We start from the raw sequence: 25,984 nt of genomic DNA, 5'->3' as shown, positions 1-25,984 counted from the left end.
TATCTCAATATATGAATATAAAACCAACTTGACCTCAACAAATCCTCCTGCCCTTTTAAAACCAGCACACTTCTTTCAGCCATTGTGACCTTATCACACTGTACAGGGCTGTATGTCATCATCTGAACCCTTGTACTGGCTGCGTTTCCTTGCTTTACTCATTCCTGGCTCTCCTCCCGAAGCCTCCGTCTATCTGGAGAGACTGTATTGACAGGACCATCTGTTCACTGGATTGCTGCGGTTGACCTTTAGTGTCCGCTAGTGGTCACTGCTTTGGTTTAGAGTGAGCTGTAGGAATACACTTTGCAAGTCCTGAGGGCTTTATGGTTAATATGACCCTGCACTTTCAACTGTAACTAACAGAGCTTATGCCCGCCGTTCAATATTCACATGTTCTGCATTATTTAGCAGAGTCAGCGTTCCACAGATTTATATGGTGCATATTTAAATAACAAAATACAAATCAAATGTATAAACTTAGATAGTTGTTTCTAGTTGTATCAAATGAGTTCAGTCATCTTTAGCAGTAATTTGAACTTTAGTAAAGAAAAGACAGTTAGTCAATGAAATAGTCAGAGTTATGTTTTTAATTAAAGCTTAAGAAAAAAAATATAAAAGGAAGTGTATAGAATGCAAATGTTTTGTTTTGTAAATCAACATGCATTCATCCCATACTAACAAAATGTGTAGTTTAGTGCAGTTGCTGATTTATTTCTTTAATTTTAAAGGGCACCTATTTTACCCCTTTTACAAGATGTAAGCCTTTGGTGTGTCTAGAATGTCTATAAAGTTTTAGCTCAAAATACCTGTCAGATAATTTATTGTAGCCTCCAGAATCTGCCCTTTTCAGTATTGAGTACAGTGTAGCTGTTTTTGTAGACTGTAGATTTAAATCCAAATTAGCTGCTTCTCCCCGCCCACTGTTCCCACTTGTGTGTCTGCTTCTTATGCATTACATCAGATAAACAGCAGTCAGTGATAGAGACCGACTCGGATGAAGCTGAAATCTGAAAGCTTAATAGTCAAAAATACCAAGTCAGTTAATTGATGTATTTGTGGTTGAGTTTATTCAAGCCTTTCTGAAACGACAAATGCCGTTTGCATTACACACGCACACACAGACATATTAGCGTTTACTAACACTATGTGGCCATGGTGATTATAGCAGTTAAGAATTACATAGTGATTGTTCTGTCATTTTTACAAACATGCTCTGTTTTTAAAAAATGTTTTAAGCTTATACAACTTATAAAAATCACAGAGAGTTGTAACAATTATTGTAATTCTAGTTTCTTTGCAAAAAAATGTTTTGTGGACATGTGAATATGTGTTATTCTAGAAACATGGCGCCTATCAATCAATTCAGTGGGTGGGGAAAACCGCACTCCTACATCACGTTGGGTTGGACCAAAAAATCTCTGGCATTTGGGTCCTATTTTAATTTCAGGAAATAAAAAAAAGAGACTTGTTGGGTTTCTATCACTCCAATATGGCAGTGGACACACTATACCTACACACAGGTCTGTCCAACAGCTTACAAAACTTGATTTTTAATCATTAGTGCCATTTAAATGTTTATGGCTAAATATATCATTCTCATTGTATACGATGAGATTTCTAAAACAATAGAGCAAAATAATGACACAAAATTAAACTTTTAAACAACAGTTTTTATTCTGTCTCCAAAAAATTGTGCAATAAGGTCTGTATTTCCAACATATAATAAAATAAAATAGTGATTGTGAGATGTCATGCATGCATTTTAATATGCTTTTTCTAAAAGATGCATGGATAATCTAAGAGTTTCAGTTCAGTCTTGAAGTTTTAATTACAAAATAAAACTTACTTTTATGTTTCCTTTATGCAAAACATAAAATCATTGAAGATCTTATTTGTTTTAGACTTTAATTACACCAAAAGGTGTTTTTCATTCTAAAAAAAATAGTCTTTTTAATCAAATAACGCATGTTTTAAAGGGAGATTTATTATGCCCATTTTTACTTTTACCAGATGTAAAATGACTTTCTAATGTCCCTAGAGTGTGTATGTGAGGTTTCAGCTCATAACTATTTGAAACTGGCACTTTTAGGCTTCGCTCCTAATTGTGCCATTTTGGCGACTGTCGCTTTCAATTTAAATGAGTTTCAAAAGGGGCGGAGCTACACATGCATGTGTGTCAGCATAGTGGCAGATTCAAAAATAAGATTAGCTTCCTGTGCTAATGAGGGAGAGTTGTCAACAATGGGCGTGGCTTTCCTCTGCTGATGACATGTACAAAGGGAGAATGTCAATCAAAGTGTTTCTGCAGACGCTTTTTATAAAGTGTGATTTAAAAAAATAAAATTAAAACATTTTTGCTACTAGAAACTGGTTATCGCAGCCTGTTGCCACACAATTGTGTGTAACCCCCTTTTAAATGTGATTTTTTTTAATAGTAGGTCCCTTTAAATCAAATAATGTTCAAATCTGAAGAAAGTTAGGTTTCTTTACTAAGCATTTTTCCTGCATTTAACTAACGGCATTGCTTAGAATCTTACAATATGGCATTATCACCTGCATTCACAGGACATAAAGGATCTGGAGGAGTTTCGTGCAAAGAACCAGCGTTTGCTGAAGTTATGGGTCGGCCGGCTTCTCTTCTACTCATCTGCTCTGTACCTGCTGACATGTCTGTGTGTTTATTACCTGTACTTCCCCCAGCAGTGGGGCGCTCGGCTCATCACTGCCCTGCCTCTGCTGGCCTTTCCTGCACTGTGAGTCACAAGCACACTAGTACTGGATTATGACTTTGTAGTAAGCATGCTTTTTGTATTTATGCTGTTAGTGCAGTTATGTTTTACAGTAGCTGTTACTTACACATTGTACAGATATACACACCCTGGCTTAGCAGAGTTGATGTTCATAATTATTAATCTGAGTAATGTTTTCTCCCTTTATTTATAGAGTTTTGCTACTACGAAAAATGCTCATTTTCCTGTTCTCCAAACGCACAGAGAGAAACAGTAAGCTCATAATTGTTTTATTTTCTTGTTACATGTCTTTATTGTCAGCTGTAGCTGTGTCTGTCTTATTTACTTAGGATGTGTTTATTAATGTGTATGATTAAAAAAATGGTAATGTATCGTCTTACTCATATTTTGATTAAATATGATTATAGGTTTACTGATTCATGATTTTTCCTGTTTCAGATGACAAATTGGAAGATTTAAAAACGCAAAAACGGAAAATAGTAAGTGATTTGACTCAAATATGTTGTTTAAAGATTTAAGCTTGTTTGTGGGTACTCATATGTGACCCTAGACCACAAAAACAGTCTGATACGCGTGCACGGGTATATTTTTAGGAATAGTCAAAATTATAGACTTTTTTTTTAAAAGGCATAAAAGGCATAAATCATTAAAATATTTAATAAAGATCATGTTCCATGAAGCTATGCTGTAAATATTCCGCTGTAACTACAGTAGTCAACATTTGAAGTGGATCAAAGAAGTTTTCCAAAATTGTCCTAAGAGTAGAATGGGTGTTGTTGAATAGTTTTAGGACAACTTTGATGAAAGGCAAGGCAAGTTTATTTATATAGCACATTGCATACAAAGTGGCAATTCAAGGTGCTTTACATAAACAAGGATAAAAAAGACAAGTATTAAAAAAAAAATAAAAATGATTAAAAATTTAAATTAAATTACAAGTTTTAATTACAGATTAAAATGTGTTACAACAGTTTTTAAAAGAATGAAAAAGAAAATAAAGACATAATAGTGTGATCTGTCGGACGTAGCACAGTGCTCAGTCAGTAAAGGCACAGCTAAACAGATGTGTTTTCTGTCTTGATTTAAATGTGCCTAATGCTGGAGCACATCTGATCATTTCTGGAAGCTGATTCCAGATGCGAGGGGTGTAGTAGCTGAAGGCCGATTCACCACGCTTTGACTCAACTCTTGGAACTTCTAGTTTATATGATCCTAAAGATCTGAGTGATCTGTTATGTTTGTATTCAGTCAGCATATCTGTAATGTATTGAGGTCCTAGGCCATTAATACTTTAAAGTCTATTCTGAATGTAACTGGGAGCCAGTGTAAAGACCTGAGGACAGGTGTGATGTGCTCTGATTTTTTTGGTTCTGGCCAGAATCCTCATCCAGCATTCTGGATGAGCGGCACTTGTCTGACTGTTTTTTTTTTATGAAGGCCAGTGAGAAGGCAGTTACAGTAATCCACCCTGCTGCTGATAAAAGCATGAACAAGTTTCTCTAAGTCTTCACTGGAAACAAAGCATCTAATTCTTTCAATGTTTTTAAGATGATAGTAGGCTGATTTCCTAACTGCTTTGACATGACTACTGAAACTTAGATCTGACTCCAGAGTAACACCAAGATTCTTGAACTTATTTTTTGTTGTTTGACCCTTAGAGCCAAGGTATAGCCAAGGTCTTGATCCACTTCTAAATTTGACTATACATCAAACTCACTTTTTTGCATTATTAATGTGAGTTGCTAAGCACTTTATTTAGACAACTAAAAGCCGATTTTGTAAATATTTTGAAGTTTTTTTTTTTTTATCTTCTGATCCAGTTTTTTAAAAAAGTTATTACATCTCAGCCAAATATTGTCCTATACTAACTGTAAGAAATATAATTTGATTATAATTTATTCATAGTGCTAAAATACATATAGAGTTTACACGTGTTGATATGTTTAGTTGTGTACATTTGCTGAGCCCCTCCCTCGCCCTCTTAGTTTGAGATGGTTTGCTCTGCCTATATTAGAAATTTTTTAAGTTTTATATTACGAGGCAGTCGCGATACGAAATAGAAAGCAAGAAAGACGGACCAACAGTTTTTTGAAAGGAGTTAATTGTTATACTGCATGAACATTCAGTACATTTTTATTTGGATAAACAAATAAAACCAGTCAATTATTTGCCCGACTGATTTCCTGAAAATTTGCACACTACACTAACAAACAATCATCATTGTAAATTTTAGATGGTGTATAAATGATGTCTAAATCTCAATCTCAGTTTGAAAAGAATTACACTTATGAAATGTTTTAAAAGGTGTCGTCTGGAGCTATTTTAGAATATTTATCACTAATCGTACTGAAAGGTTGTGTAAGACTTCTCAGTGTTGTTATTTGTATGTTTTTTTTTAATTTATTTCTTTATTAAGAAACCAATTGCATGTTATATATTGTATAATTAGTATAGGATGTGCCATGAATCTAGCCAATGCTGCTGATACGGCATTAAAATATAAATAAATTACACTTATGACTGCTTTTGTGGTCGAGGATCACATATTTACACTTAAATTCTCCTTTTGCCAGCTTGAGGAGGTGATGGAAACGGAGACCTACAAAAATGCTAAGCTCATACTGGAGAGATTTGATCCTGAGTCTAAAAAGAAAGCAGTAAGTCCCAGTGATGTTGCATAAGCGACAGATGAATGGACTCGTATTTGAAGCTACTATGTATTTAAGATTAATGTATGATTTGTCTTTACAGGAAGCAGAAGCCACTCCAGTCAGACCCCACATGACCCCTAGACCAGGACAAGGTTTGTCTTTTTATTTTTATTTTATTGGATTGTGTTTGTGGTGGCTCAGTGGTTAGCCCTAATCGCCTTACACCAAGAAGTTTGCTGGTTCAAGTCCTGGCTGGGCCAGTTTGCATTTCTGTGTGGAGTTTGCATGTTCTCCCTGTGTTCGCGTAGGTTTCTTACAGTTGCTCTGGTTTCCCCCACAGTCCAAAAACATGCGCTATAGGTGAATCGGATGAACTAGATTGGCTGTAGTGTATCAGTGTGTGAATGACAGAGGGTATGGCAGGGCTTGAAATTGCGACCATTTTGGTCGCATATGCATCCAAAATTTTATCTATGCGACCTTAAAATATATTTGGGAGCATTTGTGCGAGTGCATAAATTTGTTGTGTGCAACCAGTTTTTACTGCAAAATGTTAACCACATGCTCTGATTTAGGAGACTTTCACGCAGATTGAATCTTTGCACTTGAAACACGAAATGCAGTGCTCAGGAATCATTTAAAACACGTTTGTCATGTCAACTTGCTGCAGCAAACAAAGCCTGCAATGCTTGCCCTGCCTGAGCGCTCTTTTTATTGGCCCACAGGTCTAGAACTGACCGCGAATGGATTGGTTATTATCAGCTGTCAATCACTCAGTCAATGCCTTCTGGCTTGGGATGACAGCGAGAGCTACAACCGCGAAAATGTACAGCGCCGAAGTTGAGAATAAAAATAACACGGACAGATTTTGTTTCAGAAACCATCTAAAGTTACAAATAATGACACATCTTAGTAGTGATCATGTGCTGAATGTTACTCAGCCATCTACACTTTTTCGAAGAGTGGATAAAAGATTTCAATTGACTTCAAGTCCGCTATGAAAAGTCTGTGGGATGGAATTTTCCGGTAACTGTTTGCCACATCTAGCATGAGAGGTTCTGTTTAATCCATCATTTAATCGCCAGATGCTGTCCGCCGTGCAAGTGGCAACTATATGTCAAATTTAACACCACGTACACCATCGCAAATGGGCTTACACTGAGTAAACTAATATCGCTGAAAAGGCCGGTTTTGCTATTAACACGACGTATGCATATAATAAGGTACAGTGTATGTCAAAAGCCACAGCGCAATATCAGACAGCACCCGTGAGAACAGCACATTTATATTGTTAACAGATTCATTCATGTCAAGCAGTGCGTGCAGGGCTGGTGTGCAGTCCGTGTTTCTTTTAGTCACTCAGTCATGTTATAAAATGTATTTTGTTGTGATAGCGGGATTTTGTTGAGACATATTTTCCTCACGCATGCATATATATTTTTTAGCTTGTTATTTTGATTGGTGTTGATTTCATATGCAATAAATCTGTTGAAAACTTGTTGTAACGGTGTTCGTAATTGGTTTGTGCGACAAAATTTTGGCTGATGTGCCTATATTTTTTAAGTTAGGAGCACCGGTGCTAACAAGCAAAAAGGTTAATATCGAGCACTGTATGGGTGTTTCTCAGTAATGGGTTGCAGCTGGAAGGGCATCCGCTTTGTGAAACAAATGCAGGAATAGTTGGTGGTCCATTCCGCTGTAGCAACCCTTGATATTGTGTTTTTGTTTTTCTTATATGTATAATGTGTGCTTTACTTTCATTATCTTCAGAGCTACGGCAGAGGCATATTGCCATGGCTACTCCAGGCCCAGTACTCGGCCCTATGTCTCCGGGAACCACACCTCTCCGTACTGCCCCAGGAGGACCTCCAGAGAAAGGGTTAGCTGGGTCTGCATCCACCCCTGCAGGAGCCAGTCAAGCAGAAACACCACAACAAATGATGAGAAGAAGCATGAATCCATATTCTCCAGGACCTGGATCAGGTTTGGTGCTCTCATTATTGTGGTATATACTTTATATGGATCCTTAAAGGTCCCATGAAATTAAAATAAAGCATTATTCGCATTGTTCGTTTTTAGGATATCTATAAGCTAATGTGCTCTATAACAGTGACAACATTCATGTTTAGAAGATATAAAACTGATATAAACATGTAAAGCTTGTAGTTTGTCACCTCTGCCTAAATGGATCAGCGGTTTTATTCACATCACCTCATAGTTCAGTTTCTCACCAAATTTTGATCAAAAGCTCTGTAATGCAGTGTTTCTCAACCATGTTCTTGGAGGCCCACCAACACTGCATGTTTTGGATGTCTCCTTAGTCTGTCACACCAATCACAGGTTTTTTTAATCTCTGGCAGTTTTTTAAAAAGGGGAGGAGCTACACTATGTCCCACCCTCTCTTCATATTTCAGTTGGATTACATCAAACATTAAATAAAAATGCACATTTCGGTGCACTTAACGGGACTCTTAAGCCTGGTTTATACTGCTCCGTAGCTGTATATTTATACTTCTGCGCGCTGTCTCTGTTGGTCTGCATTAACACTTCATCCGGAGCTCCTTCACGGGACTACATACATGTAAACAATCGCTCCAGCGGGCTCACGCCGCGCGCGGCTCTCGGTCCCGCCCTGACTCGTCAGTGCCACCAAGGCGACGGATCACAGAGTTTGCGCTACGCGTTGTTGTGACGTGTAGTTACATTTTTTGAGAGGTGCACGTCAGCGACGCCGACATTTACTAACATTTATTAACTATGTAAAACATAGTAATAAAATTTGTAGCTATATTGCTATTACATTGTTATAACATTGTAGTTGCAACTATGGTAGTATTGGAAATGTGTTTTTGTATATTTCATGTACAGTATTTGTGTGTTAATTATATACACTGTACACTAATTATGTGATAACAAACTTATCTTGGATGTAATTACAATGTCGTTACATTGTAAGATTATATTTATATTTACTATGTAATAAAATTGTAATTACATTGTTAAAGCAATGTAATAACAGCAATGTTATGTAATAACATTGTAAATACTATTGTATAACTTTGGAACTACTATGTAATAACATTGTAATTACATCCAAGTAAAATAATATTTACAAATGTTTCTTTGTATATTGCATGTACAGTATTTGTGTATTTATATGTAAATATATTCAGTACATATATAATTAGTCTTTTATTCAGGGTGTAATTACATTGTACATTATAAATACTTTGTAACAACATTGTAGTTACATAGTTATAGCATTGTAATTACTACTACTTATACTTACTGTGTAATGACTTAGTAATAACCTTGTAATAGATATTGTAGATCCACCTATGGTAGTATTAGAAAGTGTTGTAATTACATTGTTACATCCAAGGTGATATTTATAAATGTAAATCTTTCTTTGTATATTGCATGTATAGTACTTGGTTATTTGTAGTTGTATACATAAATATACACAGAACACGTAATTAGAAACTTAAATACTAAGTCGTTACATTGTAATTACATCCAAGATAATATTTATAAACTTAAATGTTTCTTTGTATATTGCATGTACAGTACTTGTGTATTTTTACGTAAATATATACAGTGCATGTGTAATTAAAATGTTTAAATTAATTACATTTAAATTACTATGCAAAAACAGTAATAAAAATTGTTGCTGTATTGCTATTACATTGTTATAACATTGTAGTTGCAACTATGGTACTATTGGAAATTAGTTTTTTGGATATTTCATGTCCAGTATTTGTGTGTTAGTTATATACACTGTACACTTAATATGTGATTACAAACTTATCTTGGATGTAATTACTATGTCGTTACATTGTAAGATAATATTTATATTTACTATGTAATTACATTGTTAAAGCAATGTAATAACTGCATTACTATGTAACAACATTGTAATTACTATGTAGTAACATTGTAGTAACATTGTAGCTACATCCAAAATAATAATTACAAATTGTTTTGTATATTGCATGTACAGTATTTGTGTATGTATACGTAAATATACACAGTACAAATATAATAAGTTTTTTTATTCATATACTTTGTAACAACATTGTAATTACATCATTATAGCTCTGTAACAACATTGTAATAACTTTGTAATAACTGTGTAATGACTTAGTAATAACCTTGTAAAAGATATTGTAATTCCGCCTATGGTATTAGTATTACAAAGTGTTGTAATTACATTGTTACATCCAAGGTGATATTTATAAATGTAAATCTTTGTATATTGCATGTACAGTACTTGGTTATTTGTAGTTGTATACATAAATATACACAGTATACGTAATTATAAACTTAATTACTATGTGATGATAATGATAATATTTATAAACCTAAATGCTTATTTGTACATTGCATGTACAGTACTTGTGTATTTATACATAAACATACACAGTACATGTGTATGTACAATCTTTTATTCTGGATGTAATGTGTAATTACATTTTAATTACTATGTAAAAACATAGTAATAAAATTTGTAGCTATATTGTTTTTACATTGTTATAACATTGTAATTACAACTATGGTAGTATTGGAAATGTGTTTTTGTATATTTCATGTACAGTATTTGTAATAACATTGTAATTACATCCAAAATATTTATAAACACGTTTATTTGTATATTGCATGTACAGTATTTGTGTATTTATATGTAAATATACACAGTACATATGTAAATAAAGTTTTTTATTCAGAATATAATTACAATGTCATTACATTATAAATACTTTATAAAGGCATTGTATTTACATTGTGGTAGCACTGTATTAACATTGCAATTACTACTTAAAAACATTGCAATTACTATGTAATAACATTGTACATACTGAGTATTACCATTGTACTTACTGTGTAATAGGTTAATAAGTTAACTTTGTATTAGCTTTGTAATACATTGTTATAACATTGTAATTACACCAATAGTAGTATTGGAAATTCATTATTCTCTATGTAATTACATTGTCATTATTATTAACATTATAATTGCATTGTTAAAGCAATGTAATAACATTGTAATTACAATGTAATAACATCATTTTTATGTAATAACATTGTAACAACTATGCAATAGCATTTTATTTACTATGTAATAACATTGTGTTTACATTGCTTTTACATTGTATTTACATCCAAGATAATGTACAATTACAAATTTAGTACAGTATTTGTGTATTTATACGTAAATATACACAGTACATGTGTAATTACAGTCTTTAATACGGGATGTAATTAGATTGTCATTACATTATAAATACTATGTAACGACATTGTAGTTACATTGTTCTAGCACTGTAATAACATTGTAGTTATTGTGTAGTAACATTGTAATAGCTGAGTAATAACATTGCATTTACTATGTAGTGTCATTGTAACAACATTGTAATTACACCCAAAATAATATTTACAAATGTTTTTTTGTATATTGCATGTACAGTATTTGTGTATTTATACGTGAATATGCACAGTACATATGTAATAAGTCTTTTATTCATATACTTTGTAACAACATTGTAAATACATCATTATAGCTCTGTAACAACAGTGTATTAACTATGTAATAATATTGTACTTACTTGTCATTATTATTTATTAACATAATTGCATTGTTAAAGCAATGTAATAACAGCTTTAAAATGTAATAAAATAGCTTTGCAATAGCTATGTAATACATTGTTATAACATTGAAATTACAACTTTGGTAGTGTTGGGAACGTTACATACAATATAATATTCATAAATGTAAATATTTCTTTGTATATTGCATGTAAAGTACTTGGTTATTTAGAGTTGTATAGGTAAATTTACACAGTACACATGTAATTAGAAACTTTTATCTTGTGTGCAATTACACTTGTGTGCAATTGCATTTTAACAACATTGTAATTACTTTGTTATTACATTGTAATTACATGCAGGTTAATATTTATAAACGTAAATGTTTTTTTGTTTATTGGACGAACAGTATTTGTGTATTTATATGTAAATATACACCGTACATATGTAATTACAGTCTTTTACTCGGGCTGTAATGACATTGTCATTACATTACAACCAGGGCTTTACATTAACACCCGCCAAATGCGGGTAGATTTCAGCTCTGGCGGTTTAGACAGACACCAGTTCGTAGGGTTCAACAATAAGCTTGGCCCGATATTCGTGCAAATGTGATCTTAGAATCGAGAAGCAGCACGACTGACAAAAATAACTTCACGCGAGCAAAACAGCAAAAAAGAAGGTAAATACCGAACGAGAGGATGATCTCTAGTGCGCATCACATCACACTGTTAAAAAGCGTGCGCGCTCCTGTTTACTTGGGCGAATCCTGTGCCTAGAGGAAGCGCAACTGGTGCGATCGGTTCCCTTTGAAAAAGACTGGACAAAGAGTGATGATCGTTCATTCTTTGAACAGACTAACAGGCCTATATTAATTGTGTGCATGTGATTATTCTTTCATTATCACACGGTATGTTTCACCTGCTTTCTTTTACTTAGTTGTTTTTGTTAAAATGGTTTAATTTTATTTTTTTACAATAACATTGCTTTAATAGGAGATTACTCACCGTTTATATGTAGTCAACTGCTGATCTGGGACTTTTAGCCAGGACCGATAACTGTGCATGTTTTAGATATATGACAATACTTCTTTTTTCTTTTTATGTATTTTTTTTTAGAGAAAAGTTTTGTTGAAATAAAAAGTGCACCTACACAGCTATATTTTTCTTGTTTTGACAAACTGATTTTAACATTGTGACTAAGAAATATTTATTTAGTGTGGTCAGAGATAAACTTGGTAAATCCTTAAATTTGAGCCATAAAGTCATGTGAAATAAAAACTAATTGCATTGCGACAACCCATTTGCTCATGCACACTGAGCGACCTAATACACAACACACACACAAAAAGTTAAATGAATGAGGGGGAATGCTTAGCATGTTTAAGTCAAAATTATGCATTTAAAATATATTTCCCAACAAAAAAGTGTGGCTAGTGAAAATGGCGAATGGCTAGTAATGTTGGAAATCTACTAGCCACAGTGGCTGGTGATCAAAAAAGTTAACGCCAAGCCCTGATTATGAATACTATGTATTCATCATAACTACATTGTTATAGCACTGTAAAAACAATGTAATTACATTGTAATTACTGTGTAATAGCATAGTAATAACATTGTATAAGTTATGAAATACCATTGCAATAACTGTAATAGCTATGTAATAAATTGTAATTTCTTTCTTTGTATATTGTATGTACAGTATTTGTTTATTTATAGTTGTATACTCAAGTATACAAAGTACACATGTAATTAGAAACTTATCTTGTGTGCAATTACTGTGTCGTTACATTGTAATTACATAGCAGTCACATCCATGATAATAATTATAAATGTAACTATCTTATTTATTTGCATGTAGATTTTTTGTTATTTATAGTTGTATATGTAGCTATACACAGTACACATGTAATTAGAACCTTAATTACTACATTGTTACATTTTAATTACATCCAAGATAATATTTCTAAACTTACATATTTTTTTTGTATATTGCATGTACAGAATTCATGTATTTATACGAAAATATACACAGTAAATATGTAAGTACAGTGTTTTTTTCTGGATGTTATTACATTGTCATTACATTATAATTAATATGTATTAATGTAATAACATTGTTGTATCAATGTAGTAACATAGTAATTACCGTGTAATTATGGTAATAACATTGTAATTGTAAATATACACAGTACATATGTAATTACAAACTTATCTTGTGTGCAATTACTGTGTTGTTACATTGTTATTACATCAAAGATAATATTTATAAACTTAAATGTTTCTTTGTATATTGCGTGTACAGTATTTGTATATTTATAAACACATTATTATACATTATTAAAATACATTATTAAATACATTTATAAATATACACAATACATATGTAATTACAATCTTTTGTTTTGGATGTAATAATATTGTCATTACATTATATTTACTTTGTAATTACATTGTCAGAGCATTGTATTTACATTGTTATTACATTGTTGTTACATTGTAAATACATTGTTTTAATGTTGTAATTACATCAGAGAAGTAATATGTATTTACAAACTTTTGCTTTATATGCATTTTTTATGTGTTTTATGTGTATTTTCACGTAATTACATACAGGAAATATGTAATTATGATACGTAAATGTGATACGTAATATGTGAATAGATGTAAAACCAAAATTGGTCATTCCAAAGAATCATGATTCATTTTGTTTCCCTGCAGAACTCAAAATAATGTTTTTTAAGCAGTGTTTACATTGTTGACTTCCAATATATGGACAAAAACAAACACTGAGACATTTTTCAAAACATCTTATTTGATGTACACAAGAAGAAAATCAAACCGATTTGCAATGACACAAGGGTGAGAAAATGAAGTGAGAATTTTAAATTTTAGGTAAATATCTTACAGTTTAAGCATGTCTAAAGACTCCCAGCCAGCTTTGTATTCAAGGATTAATGCATTCCTCACTAAATCAGTACTTTCTGAGACTTTAAAACAGACTTGTGTTGGATGTTTTCAAATAGCCAATCAGACATGTTTCTGTTGATCTTTTAACTGTTGAAGCCAATTAGATGCGTTTATATTAGTCAATACAATGTGGACTTACTAATGTAATTCTACATTTTTTCTGTAGTAATATTAATGTTTTCGTAATAATATTGTACAAAATTTTCTGTATTGATATTGCAACCCTAAATTTCATTAAGTGCCGTTGGTACCTCTTTCTTTAATATAAGCTTTAACAGTAAATCTGAATGATTAAAATCATTAGTTATTAAATTTAAGCATTTGACATGAACGACAACACAGATGCAGTTATTTAATATTAATAATTATAAAATTGCATTTACAATGTTTAAAATGCTCCTTCACGTCACTCGCGGGGAGAAAAAAAATCACCCCTTAAAGAAAAAATAATGTCACATTTCTGAAAAATCACTGCATGCAATATATGTTATTGTAATTTCAGAATTTGTGATATCAATTGATTATTACAGGTATGCGTCCCCCTGGCCCACCTCTCGCTCGACCCATCCTTCCACGAGAGCGTGGCGCTGTGGACAGAGTCATTGAGTATCTGGTGGGAGATGGACCTCAAAACAGGTATTAAACCAGTATAATATTCAAGAGAAGGCTAAATTCTGTCAGGTGACGTGAGAATGATTGGTCTTTATCTTCATGCTTTCAGATATGCGTTGATTTGCCAGCAGTGTTTTTCCCACAACGGTATGGCTTTGAAGGAGGAATTTGAGTTTGTAGGTAAGAGTCTGTCAGAACACATTATGAAGTTTTTTTATTTCTTGCAGATGTATGTAGTTTTTTTTTGTGCTGAAAATTTTTGTCAACACATATTTAAGCAATTTTAATAACTAATTTCTTATGACAAATTTATTTTGTCTTTGCCACAATTAAAGTACTTAATATTTTACTACTTATTTTGCAAGATGATTATATACAGATTAAAGTGCCATTTAAAGGCATAATTAGGTTAACTAGTAAAGTTACTGTTAGTCAAGTGAGTATTTAAAGTTTACTGTTAGTAAAGTTTGCAATTATGCAAGTCATTGGACAACAGTGGATCATTCTGTAGCCTATCAAAGAATATTGACCTTAAAATATGTTTAAAAAATGTCAAATCTGCTTTTATTCCAGCAAAAATTAAAAAATAAGACTTAAAAATTAAAATTATTATTATTGGAAATATTGTGAAAACATCCATGCTCTGTTAAACATAACAGGAAATATGTAAAAAAAAAAAAAAAGGATTAAAATTTCACAGGATGGTGCATTAAACTGTGTGTATATACAGTAGTGAAAAAGTTAGGACACTATATGAAATTCCAATTTTCCTTATCAGGACATAAAAAAAAATCATTGGCAGGTCTTAAAATTGGGATAATATAATCTTAGATGACCAACACATACTACATTAACAAAAATACGCCAGGAGCTGCCCATTAAATGTCTTAAAGGTGCAGTATGTAAATTTGAAACCCAGTGGTTGAATTAGGTATTGCAGTCCTGGATTAAAACAAATGCAAGCGCAGGTTGCCAGATTGAGGACCGAAACCCCAGTTAGACGATCAAGCCCAAAGGCTGATTTAAATTGTGTTCTGTATGAAAGGCAATGGCACGCAAAGGAATATTTATTATAGGAATATTTATGATATATTAGAAACGGTTTCTATTTCTTGCAGCTGAACAACAGAAAACTGACAATGATCACCTCAGGTACACCTCGTGCTTTATTCAGTGTTAAATGTGAGTTTGAATGCCATTTTACATGACATTTGTGCCATATACTGAAAGCAGCAGCAGATAGTTTACTTCAGATCTTGAAAATTAAACTTTAAAACTGTGACTCAGTGCAAACCAACACATATCAGTGATTCAGCATGTACATTTTATGATGTCAAAGAGGTTTAATGTGTATTAATTAGATTGTAAACCTCACCATTTTATGAGTGAGTGCATATTCTGTGCTTCTGAATGGCTTGCTGAAATGTAATTGGCTACACTGGCAGTGGGCGGGTTAAAATAACCAAAACAAAGACAGCGTTCCGGCACAGCAGACCCATTTTCAAAGCAGAATATCTGACTTCAGCATTGCTTTTCAGATAAACAAGAATGTTCTTAAAATTCTGCAAACATTTTATGGTATTTTTATGCTTTAGAAGAATCAAAAACTCAAACACAGCACCTTTAAATGATTATCAGCTGAAGTTTTAGCACAACGTTGGTCAGAAGCCTTCAGGTGCGTGTGCATGTAAACACATATGCTGTGGCAAAAACTGCCAAAAACACTCAGAAAATAATTTCTTTATCTAATTACTACAAGATACAAGTAGTTACTTTTATTTTATGTTTTATTTTGTTTATGTTGCTGCCGAAGTGGTGTTAGTGAGGGCAGCAGGGGGGTGCTCAACCTGTGCTCTGCGTAGGGTCTTAGGCCGTACTCACACTAGGTACAGTTGCCTCGAACCGGGCCAAAGCACGCTTGTCCCCCCTCTTGTCTCCCCCGACGGCCCGCGCTCACACCACAAATGGGCCTCGGCACGCTTACGTCATAGATGCTGCACTGTTCAGTGAGAAGCGCTCTCTCACTCAGCAGCACAGTGGAGATTTCTCTAGTTATATCGTTTCAGTGGTTTGTTATGCAGTGACATGCAGTCAAATATTTCACCAAACAGTCCTTAGAGATGCGGTGACACGCAGTCAGATATTTCGCCGAACAGATCCGCCACTTTTGGCTCTCAAAAACAATCATAAAGCTCTCGTGCTGCAGGAATAAGGAGGTCTGCTGAAGCCGCGCAGCTGTCGTGCAGTGAGGGGTTTTCGTCTTTAATAAACTACGGCAGTTTGCGTTCACTGAACAGTAAGAATGATTAATAAATCCGTATGAAACAGCCACGTAAAAGTCACGTCTCGCTTACGGTTTCGGGCTTTGGCGCGTTTTGCACTCACACACAAGCGTACCGCGCCAAAGCCGAAGTGAACCGCGCTCAGGCACACCTCTTCCAACCGAGCCAGGGCCGGCCAAGTGAACAGTGCTTGAGCCCGATTCAGCGCACTCACACTTCTCAAACGATCCGGGAAACGGGCCTTGGCACAGTACGAATGGCATAGTGTGAATAGGCCCTTAATGCCCCAGTATAGTGAAGGGGACTCTATACTGCTAAGTGAGCACCGTCTTACAGATGAGATGTTCAACCAAGGTTCTGACTTTCTGTGGTTGTTAAAAATCCCAGGATGTCCTTCGAAAAGTGTATTGGTGGTGCAATATGGCTGCTGTTACGTCATCCAGGTGAATGAGGAGATTCCTCCCATGTGTAAAGCTCTTTGAGTGTCCAGTAAAGCACTATATAAATGTTGGGAATTATTATTATTTTGCATGCTTCTGAACCATAGGTTTAAGTTTGTCGCCCATGGCTTTTCTATTCTTGCTTTATTTTTGTTAAATGAATAATGACACGGTACGAGATATCATGTGATGTTCTTCATCAGCAGTTTTATCTTCCAATTTGTCCTAAGACCTGCCATTGACCATACAGATTTTTATCATGTCCTGATATGAAAAACTATTGTATTCATTAGGGTATCTTAAATAATTCACATGACTGTATGTTCACGTAAGGTTTATGTTACAGCTTTCCGTTGTGCTTATTGCTACTTCATGAACCCTGCGAGAAAAACACGTCCCCAGGCCCCCAGGCTCCCAGAATTCAGTTTTGAGCGCAGGCTGCGCTCTGAATCTCCTGAAACGCAATCTTCTGCCGCCACAGAGACACCGGAGGACAGCGACGCCCCTGAAGGTATTTCAAGTGTCTGACAGTCAGTGACATCATAATCAAAATCATTTTAAAAAGTCATCACGCCATCTGTCCAAAACTGCACAGAGTAAAGCCTCCCAGAGGAGACGAGGAGCGCAAACAATGTTGCAGTTTTGAAGAAGTCATTTACATTCATCATTCGTTTGCTTGTGTTATGTGTGAGTGTTGTTTTTCTGTTTTTATCAATGTGTTTTTTTTTAGACCGTATTGTCTCGGCTCGCTCCACTCGTGTTTCTCACTCTGGCACCCCCTGGAGTAAAGTTCATAGTTTCGAGAGAATTCACACAGGTCCCAGAACCGACTCACAGACACACACTACTTACACATACACTACCATTGAAAGGTTTGGGGTCATCAAGATTTAAAAAATTATATTTAAATGTGTGTATATATATATATATATATATATATATATATATATATATATATATATATATATATATATATATATAAATGTTTTATAATTTTAGTCGTTTTATCTGCAGTGGCACAGTCAAATATTTCCGCCACTTTTGACGCTCATAAACAACCATAATGTCCTTGTGCTGCAGTAATTAGGAGGTTTGCTGAAGGTGCAGCTGTCGTTCAGTGAGGGGTTTGCATCTTTAATAAACTAATAAACTTTGTTTTCATTGAACAGTAAGAATGATTAATAAATCCAAATGAAACAGTCCCTTAAAAGTCACATTTCGTCTTCAGTTTCAGGCTTAAGCGCGCTTTGAGCGTGCTGCGCCAAAGCCCAGGTGAACCGTGCTCTGGCACACCTCCTCCAATCGGGCCAGGGCCGGCCAACTAAACTGTGCCTGAGCCCGCCCGCTTCTCAACTTATCCGGGAAATGGGCCTGGGCATGGTTCGGATAGCAGAGTGTGAGTGCGCCCTTGTACTCAGAAAAGGCTACATTTATTTGAATAAAAAGACAATAAAATCGTAATGTAATAATGATGTAAAATAACTGTTATATTCATTTAGCATATTTTAGGATCCTTTTATGAATAGAAGCATAAAAAACAGACATTCAGCTGCGCAATATATCGAAAAATGATTGTGATAATAGTACTTGAAGGATCTATATCGCAGGAAAGTGCTGTAAATTGAGTTAATTTTAAGTGCCAAGCATTTGTGTGATAAATGCATTGGTTGTTTATGCAAATCTGACCAATCAGATGGGGCCTTTACTATCTTTAACCCCGCCTCTCCAGTAGGTAATTTTAGGGCAACATAGAGCTGAAAATAAAGAGAGGAAAATGACAACAGCCAATAAGAGTAACAGTTTCCGGCGAGGTTTTCAGCCATTCGTGGTGTTTTAAAGTCAAAATGTTTACATGGTTTTTTAAATATGATTAAAAATATGTATTACCTGTTTGTTTAAGTGTTATTATAACATACGTAATGTATACACACACACACACACACACATATATATATATATATATATATATATATATATATATATATATATATTTTTTTTTTTTTTTTTTTTTTTTTTAATTGCTGCTAAAGTAGCATTTTTCAAGTTAGTTATTTTGTGAGAATTGTTGTTATTGCAACACTCAACAACAATATTGCATATTTTCCAAGTATTGTGCAGCCCTACTGTACATCTAAAAAATTGTAGCATTATTAATCAGCCTTTTATATAGACTTGTTCAGTTATATGTTCACTTATATATGTTCACTATAACAAACAAAAACAAAAATAGCCTGAGAAATTTGATCATGTAGACATAGTCAAGACAATCTGAAATTCAACGAGAGAATACTAAGAAAAAGTGATTTATTGTTTTTATTGATCTAATTTTAACATGGTTTGTTTATTAGTGCCAGACAAACTGGTTTAGTTCAGAAACTGCTAATCTACTGTGATTTTAATGCACAGCCATTTCATGAAAGTTTACAGAGAATGGCACAAAAAATATATAAAAAATTCTGCGAGCAGCAGTTCTTTGTGGCAAAAAATGCCCTGGTATTGCCAAAGGTCAGAGGAGAATGGCCAGGCTGGTTTAAGCTAAATGAAAAGCACAAAAATACCACTTGTTACACTGCAGGACTGCAGAATGAACACGCAACAGATTAAACCTTGAAGCAGATGAGCTACAGCAGCAGAAGAAGAGCACCAGGGAGAAAACCCACTCCTGTCAGATAAGAACAGAACAAAGGCTAAAATTCGCAGACACTCAACAAAAGTATATAATTGTTGCCTGGTCTCATGTGTTTTGATTTCTGCTATGAAATTAGATGGTTGGATCAGAATTTGACAAAAACAATATGAAAGTGTGGATCCTTCCTGCACTGTATAGTGTAATGGTGTGAATTAGGGCTCTATAAAAGGGGAAAACAAATAGGGGAAAACTATTCTACAAATAGGGGAAAATATGCATTATTGTTGTTGAGGGTTATGAGAACCGTATTTCTTGTGATGAAACATTTCCTTAGAGAATTGCTACTTTTATTTACTTTTTTTAAACATATATTTTATTTATATAATGATCACACTAAAGTAAAAAGGTAGTGGATATTTTTTCAAATCTAATAAAAATCGAATTGCGGTTAAAAAAAAACAACAGCAGATATTCAGATCTTATTCTTATCTGTTGTTCTCATTTTCCTCACTCATCTCTACTCCCACTACAAGTTTGTATTTAGTAATAGCATAACTGCACTTACTTGGGAGGTGAGTATAAAGTAAAACCCTATCTGATTGGTCAGATTTGTATATGCAGATTTGTGTATGCAACTTTGCATGCAACACAAATGCTTGCCACATAAAAGAAATAACTTATTGCATCTCTAATATTTATTGTGTATCGGATATACTATTATTGTGAAAATGATACATATTAGTGTATAATTTTTGTCCTCATTTAACCACCCCAGTCTACAAGAGCAATGTTTTCCAACCCTGTTCCTGAAGTCACACCAACAGTACACATTTTCAATCTCTTCCTAGTCAACAAACCTGAATCAACTCAGAACATTAGAAAAGACTCCAAAACCTGAAATGAATGGGTCAGAAAAGAGAGAAAAATATCTGTTGGTTTGCCTCCAGGAACAGGGTTGGGAAGCACTGGAGTATCGTTGCTGACCGTATCCATCCTTTTATGACCACAGTGTGAAGACTACTGAACTTCCAGAAGGATAACGCACCCCATCATAAAGCTCAAATCATCTCAATCTGAATTCTCAAACATATAGGATATGGTAGAATGGAAGATTTACATCATCAAGCAGCCAACATATCTTCTCAACACCATTATTTACTTAATAGAACCATTATTTGGTTCTCCTTAAAATGTATTGACCCCAAACTTTTGAACTGTAGTGTATACACTGCATGATGCTGAAATTATTGACTCTTTGGGTACTATGGGTAAAACAATCATGGCCACAGTCCTTTCCTATTCTCAGACTCAAGTCTCATACACAAAATCATGCAACACAGTAATCACCATTACAAGACGGGAATGTGTGTTTGTGTGTGTGTGTGTGTGTGTGTGTGTGTTTGTCTATATTTAAAACATCTTCTAATATATATTTAATCTGTCATGTCTGATCTTGTAATTGCCTTTATGGGAGTTTCCTGCATTTTTGACATTCCACTTTTATGGACAAAGTTTGTGTTGCTATTATAGGGCTGCAATATATTGTTTCGGCATCGATATCGCAATGTGTGTGTCCGCAATAGTCACATCACAGGATATGCAATGTTGAGTTGGGATTATTCTTGATCCGCACCACTAAATTATAACCATAACAAAGTAAAAGTTTACCATTTGCATATGTTCAAAAGGCATTTCAAGAGCATCCGGTTACACAAAGTACAACATTAGTAACTTGAATGAAAAGAATTAATATGAAATGTTGTAATGATATATTAACACAAGAACGACTACACAGTGTTGTTTTTCATTTGACATTTAATTATTCAATTTCTATACCCGAATACATATTTTAACTGTTTATTATTACTTATTTTACTTTTTCTTTGCTCTATTGTAATTATTTTTGCTTACTATTAGTTTATAATTTCTTATACATTATTCACACCCATATAAATCACCCCAGTCAATTTAGATTAATGGTTTTATTTCAAACAGAGCTATTCAAGCCATATCGTAACACTGTAAAAACAAAAGAAAGTTGACTCAACTTCAATTTTTAAGGCAACCAGCTTCTGGACATTTTTGAGTTTACTCAACTTAAGTTGAGTCAAGTGCAGTACTTGGGTTAGAAGTTGCAGCAAGTTGCCTTACAATTAGAGTTGTCAACTTATTTTTACAGTGAATATATATATGAGCAATACATGAGTAGCAGTGTGATGTGGCTGTATATCGGCACTGGTGGGAGGCTTGCCCCACCAGTGTCCCACCAGTAATGATGTACAGCCACATCGCACTGCTACGAGTGTGATGGTGTGTTTATACAACAGTTCGACGGCATAATCATGTATATAAAAAAGAATAATCAAGCATGAAGAGTCTCAAAATCCTTTTGAAAGAGGAACTACTTTTTTCCAGCATTCATTCACATCTACAGCTGACGTTAGAACAGCGGAAACAGTTATTAATTCACCATAGTCATTTTAAAGGTAGTATTTGAACGATTCTTTAGCGTAATGTCTAAAGTGATGAGAAAACAGCTGACTTCGCTAACATTTTAAGGTTTTATGGCTGAACGGCATGAAATGCCATTAGTCTACAGAGATATCTCCCAGTATTTCTCTGTTGCAATCGGGAGATCACAATAATTAACCCAGAAAAAGCCAAAGCATTTTAAAGCGTTTTAACCGCCTGCTGCGCCTTGTGTTTTTGCCGTTGTGCTCTGTGAGCTTGCAGTTGAAAAAAAGTCAACTCTGAGCGAAAAAAAGCATGTTACGTCAGTTGCGTCTTTCATTCTCCACTCAAACGAAAGCAGAGGCGGGGTTTCCGTTGTGGTGACTGCAGTGTTTGTGTTGTCAAGATGACTACGGAGACTTTTGAAGATGGAGGAGAGACTCGTGGTCGCTGTTTTGAGTTATCCTTTGCTTTATGACTCACAAATCTTGACATTATTATTAAGTATTAAAATGATACCAATATCAACAGCAACACTCTTGCACAATACTCAGCAGATTTATTTGTTGCCTAGCGACATAAAAGGTGCACCATGCTTCTTTTTTCTGTCAACTAAACAAGCAGTGTGGTGTGCCTCATGTTTTTAGAACGGAAAATCACCTTCGGTTTGATCGGCCCCTTATGCTGTGTTCACACTAGACGCGGAACGCGTGGATAAATTGCGCTATTCGCGCGTAAATAGCCGCGTGAACATTTGAGTTTACTCGCTTCATTCACACGTCAAACCCCGCTTTATTCACTTGTCAAATTCACATCAGAACAGAAGCGGATTCGCGTGATGGGCAGGGCTTCTGTCTGCCCGAAGACACTAGCTTCATAGTTTAATGGCTAACATGGATTTTATGAAGAAAATAACAGTGTTTATGTGCTTTATGAAGACTGAAAAACAGCGTCGATACGTTTAGGGCCGTGTCTGAGTCCACTACATCCTTTCAGAGGTGCATCCAGCTCTGTGAGCTCATAAACTCCTCCAGAAACTTAACCTGGATGACGGAGGCTTTCAGCGGTGCTTCTGACTGAGCCAAGCCAAGTTTGATGAACTGTTGTCGGTGAAGGCTGGAGGATTTCCCTCGGAACACCGACAACAGGTTCTACGTCACAATCATGCCCCCACAAGAGCAAGCTTCTGATTGGTTAACGCGGCGCGAATGTACGCTGAAGTTCAGATTTTCGAATTCGAGAGATTCGCGCAAAACTCTCGTTAAGTGCGTCAAACGCGTAAAACGCTCAATTCGCCTTGCCCCATTCGCGCGTATCGCGCCGCAGGATGTCTATTCGCGCGTTGCATTGACTTAACATGTAAATCACTCGCGCTTGACGTGCGTGCCGCGTCTGGTGTGAACGCAGCATCAGAATGTCATTTTTCTGTTTAATAAGTATTTGATCAGCTTCAGTTAGAAATTACGCTGTTTTTCTCTTCAAAGGGCTTATTATGCAGTATCTGTCATCGTCTTGTGGATAACAAAGTCAACCGTCTTTGCTCTGCTCAAAGATGTCTCTTAGAAATTATAAATATTTTAAAACAGGCACTATCCTTATAAATAAACTGCAAAGCTTCAATCTAAACAACTACATTCTCGACTAAAAAAGCTTTAAAAGTACATGCTGTTGTCCAACAGCAGCAATATTTGTCAAACTGTAGAGTGTCCTCCTGTTTTCGCTGTATGTGGGTGAAGTAATACACAAGAGTGAAGGGTTAAGAGCCTGGACGAGTGCTGTTATTTGCAGAATATATAATATCAGCCAATCAGATTCAAGAACCAGACAGAACTGCTGTATAAATATACGTATATATTGCATAAAAACAAAATATCGCAATGTCAGATTTTTCCAATATCATGCAGCCCTATTATATATGCAGTATTAATGATTAATTCCAACAATATGGTCAGATGATTGTCTACCGAATGTCTAAAATGCTGAATATGATCTGATAACATTTTAAAAGTGTTATTGACTGGTTTGTTGATTACAATTTTTTACTTTTAATTAACAATTGCCTGCTTTACAGTCTTGATAATGCATGTTGTGCTCCTTTTAAACATGCTGAGTGAACATCACCACAAATGATGCATTAACAGGTCTAACGTACTCAGTTAGCCTCAACATTTAGGAGTGAATTTAAATAATTGTATTTCATCATTTCATTTTATCAGACGACATGGAAAGAACTACATCAGCTGACCCTCAGAACCCAGCAGCTGATGAGGCTCCTGTCCTGCAGGAATCAGAAACTGAAGAGTCACAGCCTCAGGACGTCCCGCATGAAGAGGCTGAAGCTCTGGAGGAACAAAAGAAAGAGGATGAATCAAACTAAACCGTGTTAACAGGAGCTTTTTCTGGGGTTTGAGCTTCTTCACTCTAGTGCATGTTAATTTAGTACATCTTTTGAGCTCTGGAGGCCGTTGTACGTTTTTACTGCTAATTTATTTATATATGCACTACAAGGTTTACATAATGGGCTGAGTGTCATAACCCACAGTACAGTAATCGAAGCGGTGTGGTGATTGGTGATGACCACATTACCCGCGCATGTTTTGTGTATGAAGGTGATTTAACAAAACAAACTCCTGTTTTATAGTATGTTTTTGCAGTGTTAAGAGGAATTATTTAATAGTAAATAAGGATAAAACTTGTAGCAGGATAAGTTTAGCTATCTTTGTGTTTACAGGGTTATTTGAAAGTGCAACCTGAACAAAAATACACTCTTTGTTGCCAGACTTGTTGTTGTTTTTTTTGTCAAATGCACTATTTTGATTCTTAAATATTTATTTTAGGTTTAAATGATTGTTATTTTTGTGGCCAATAGTTAGTTACACAGCAATTGGTTACTTATAGTGAGTCTACCTTTAGTTTTGAATGCGACAAGTTGACTTTACTTAAAAAGTAAGTAAATCTGTTGTAACTTGGAGATGTTAAGTTGACTTAATTTTAAAATTATGCGCATAGATTGTTTAATTAACACCTTTATCGCAATGGATTTACTCACCTTTTAAAGTAAAGTCAGCTAATTGCTTTAAAAGCAGTAGGTTTACTCACTTTTTTTAAGTAAACTAATATCTTTTTACATTGTGCTTATTTGTGTAATTCAACTGTCTTGTGCCTTTCTGGTTAGGAATATGTCTGGAACTTAATGCACAGTTTACAAAATCTGTCAAAATAACTGGTTGTTGTTCATAAGATGTTTTCTTTGTTGATGTTTACGCTTTATTTGTCAGCAGGATTCAACCTGGATTTTGTTCATGAACAAAAAAAAAAAAAAAAACATCATAGCATCATAGTTTTTTAGCATCATAGTTATTTCCTTGATTTTTTCTGAATAGCAACACAAAATGTTTGAGCTTTGAAGCCAGAATTATTCAATTGTTCTTGTTTGTACCTACTTGCAAGTTGCTGTGCACGTCTGCTGCATTACAGACTGTATGATGCCAATAAAGGTTCATTTTCTAAAACATTATTCTTTAAATGTTGTAATGAAATGAGTAGTAAAATAGAGGCCTGGGGCAACACGATGGCTTAGTGGTTAGCACTGTCGCCTCACAGCAAGAAGGTCGCTG

At 34.7% G+C, this 25,984-nt stretch overlaps 1 protein-coding gene across 8 annotated transcripts in view; it reads left to right on the top strand.

The window, feature by feature from the left end:
• The window catches only part of lnpk (lunapark, ER junction formation factor), a 27,826-nt gene extending 1,947 nt beyond the window's left edge, over positions 1–25,879 (top strand). For 3 of the 8 annotated variants that reach the window (XM_087255111.1, XM_087255115.1, XM_087255114.1), the window contains exons 4-14: positions 2,566–2,753; positions 2,944–3,002; positions 3,189–3,229; positions 5,324–5,407; positions 5,502–5,553; positions 7,172–7,384; positions 14,484–14,589; positions 14,675–14,745; positions 17,634–17,798; positions 18,018–18,104; positions 24,584–25,879. In XM_087255111.1, coding sequence (XP_087111237.1) covers positions 2,566–2,753; positions 2,944–3,002; positions 3,189–3,229; positions 5,324–5,407; positions 5,502–5,553; positions 7,172–7,384; positions 14,484–14,589; positions 14,675–14,745; positions 17,634–17,798; positions 18,018–18,104; positions 24,584–24,744 — 1,227 coding nt within the window. In that variant the 3' untranslated portion in view covers positions 24,745–25,879. 8 annotated transcript variants of the gene reach the window in all.
• Positions 25,880–25,984: the final 105 nt, after the last annotated feature.

This window comes from Danio rerio, chromosome 6 (genome assembly GCF_052040795.2).
Source record: "Danio rerio strain M-AB ecotype USA chromosome 6, GRCz13ab, whole genome shotgun sequence".
NCBI classification, from domain to species: Eukaryota; Metazoa; Chordata; class Actinopteri; order Cypriniformes; family Danionidae; genus Danio; species Danio rerio.
The sequence above is the reverse complement of the archived record's forward strand: the minus strand, read 5'-3'. Positions and strand labels throughout refer to the sequence as shown.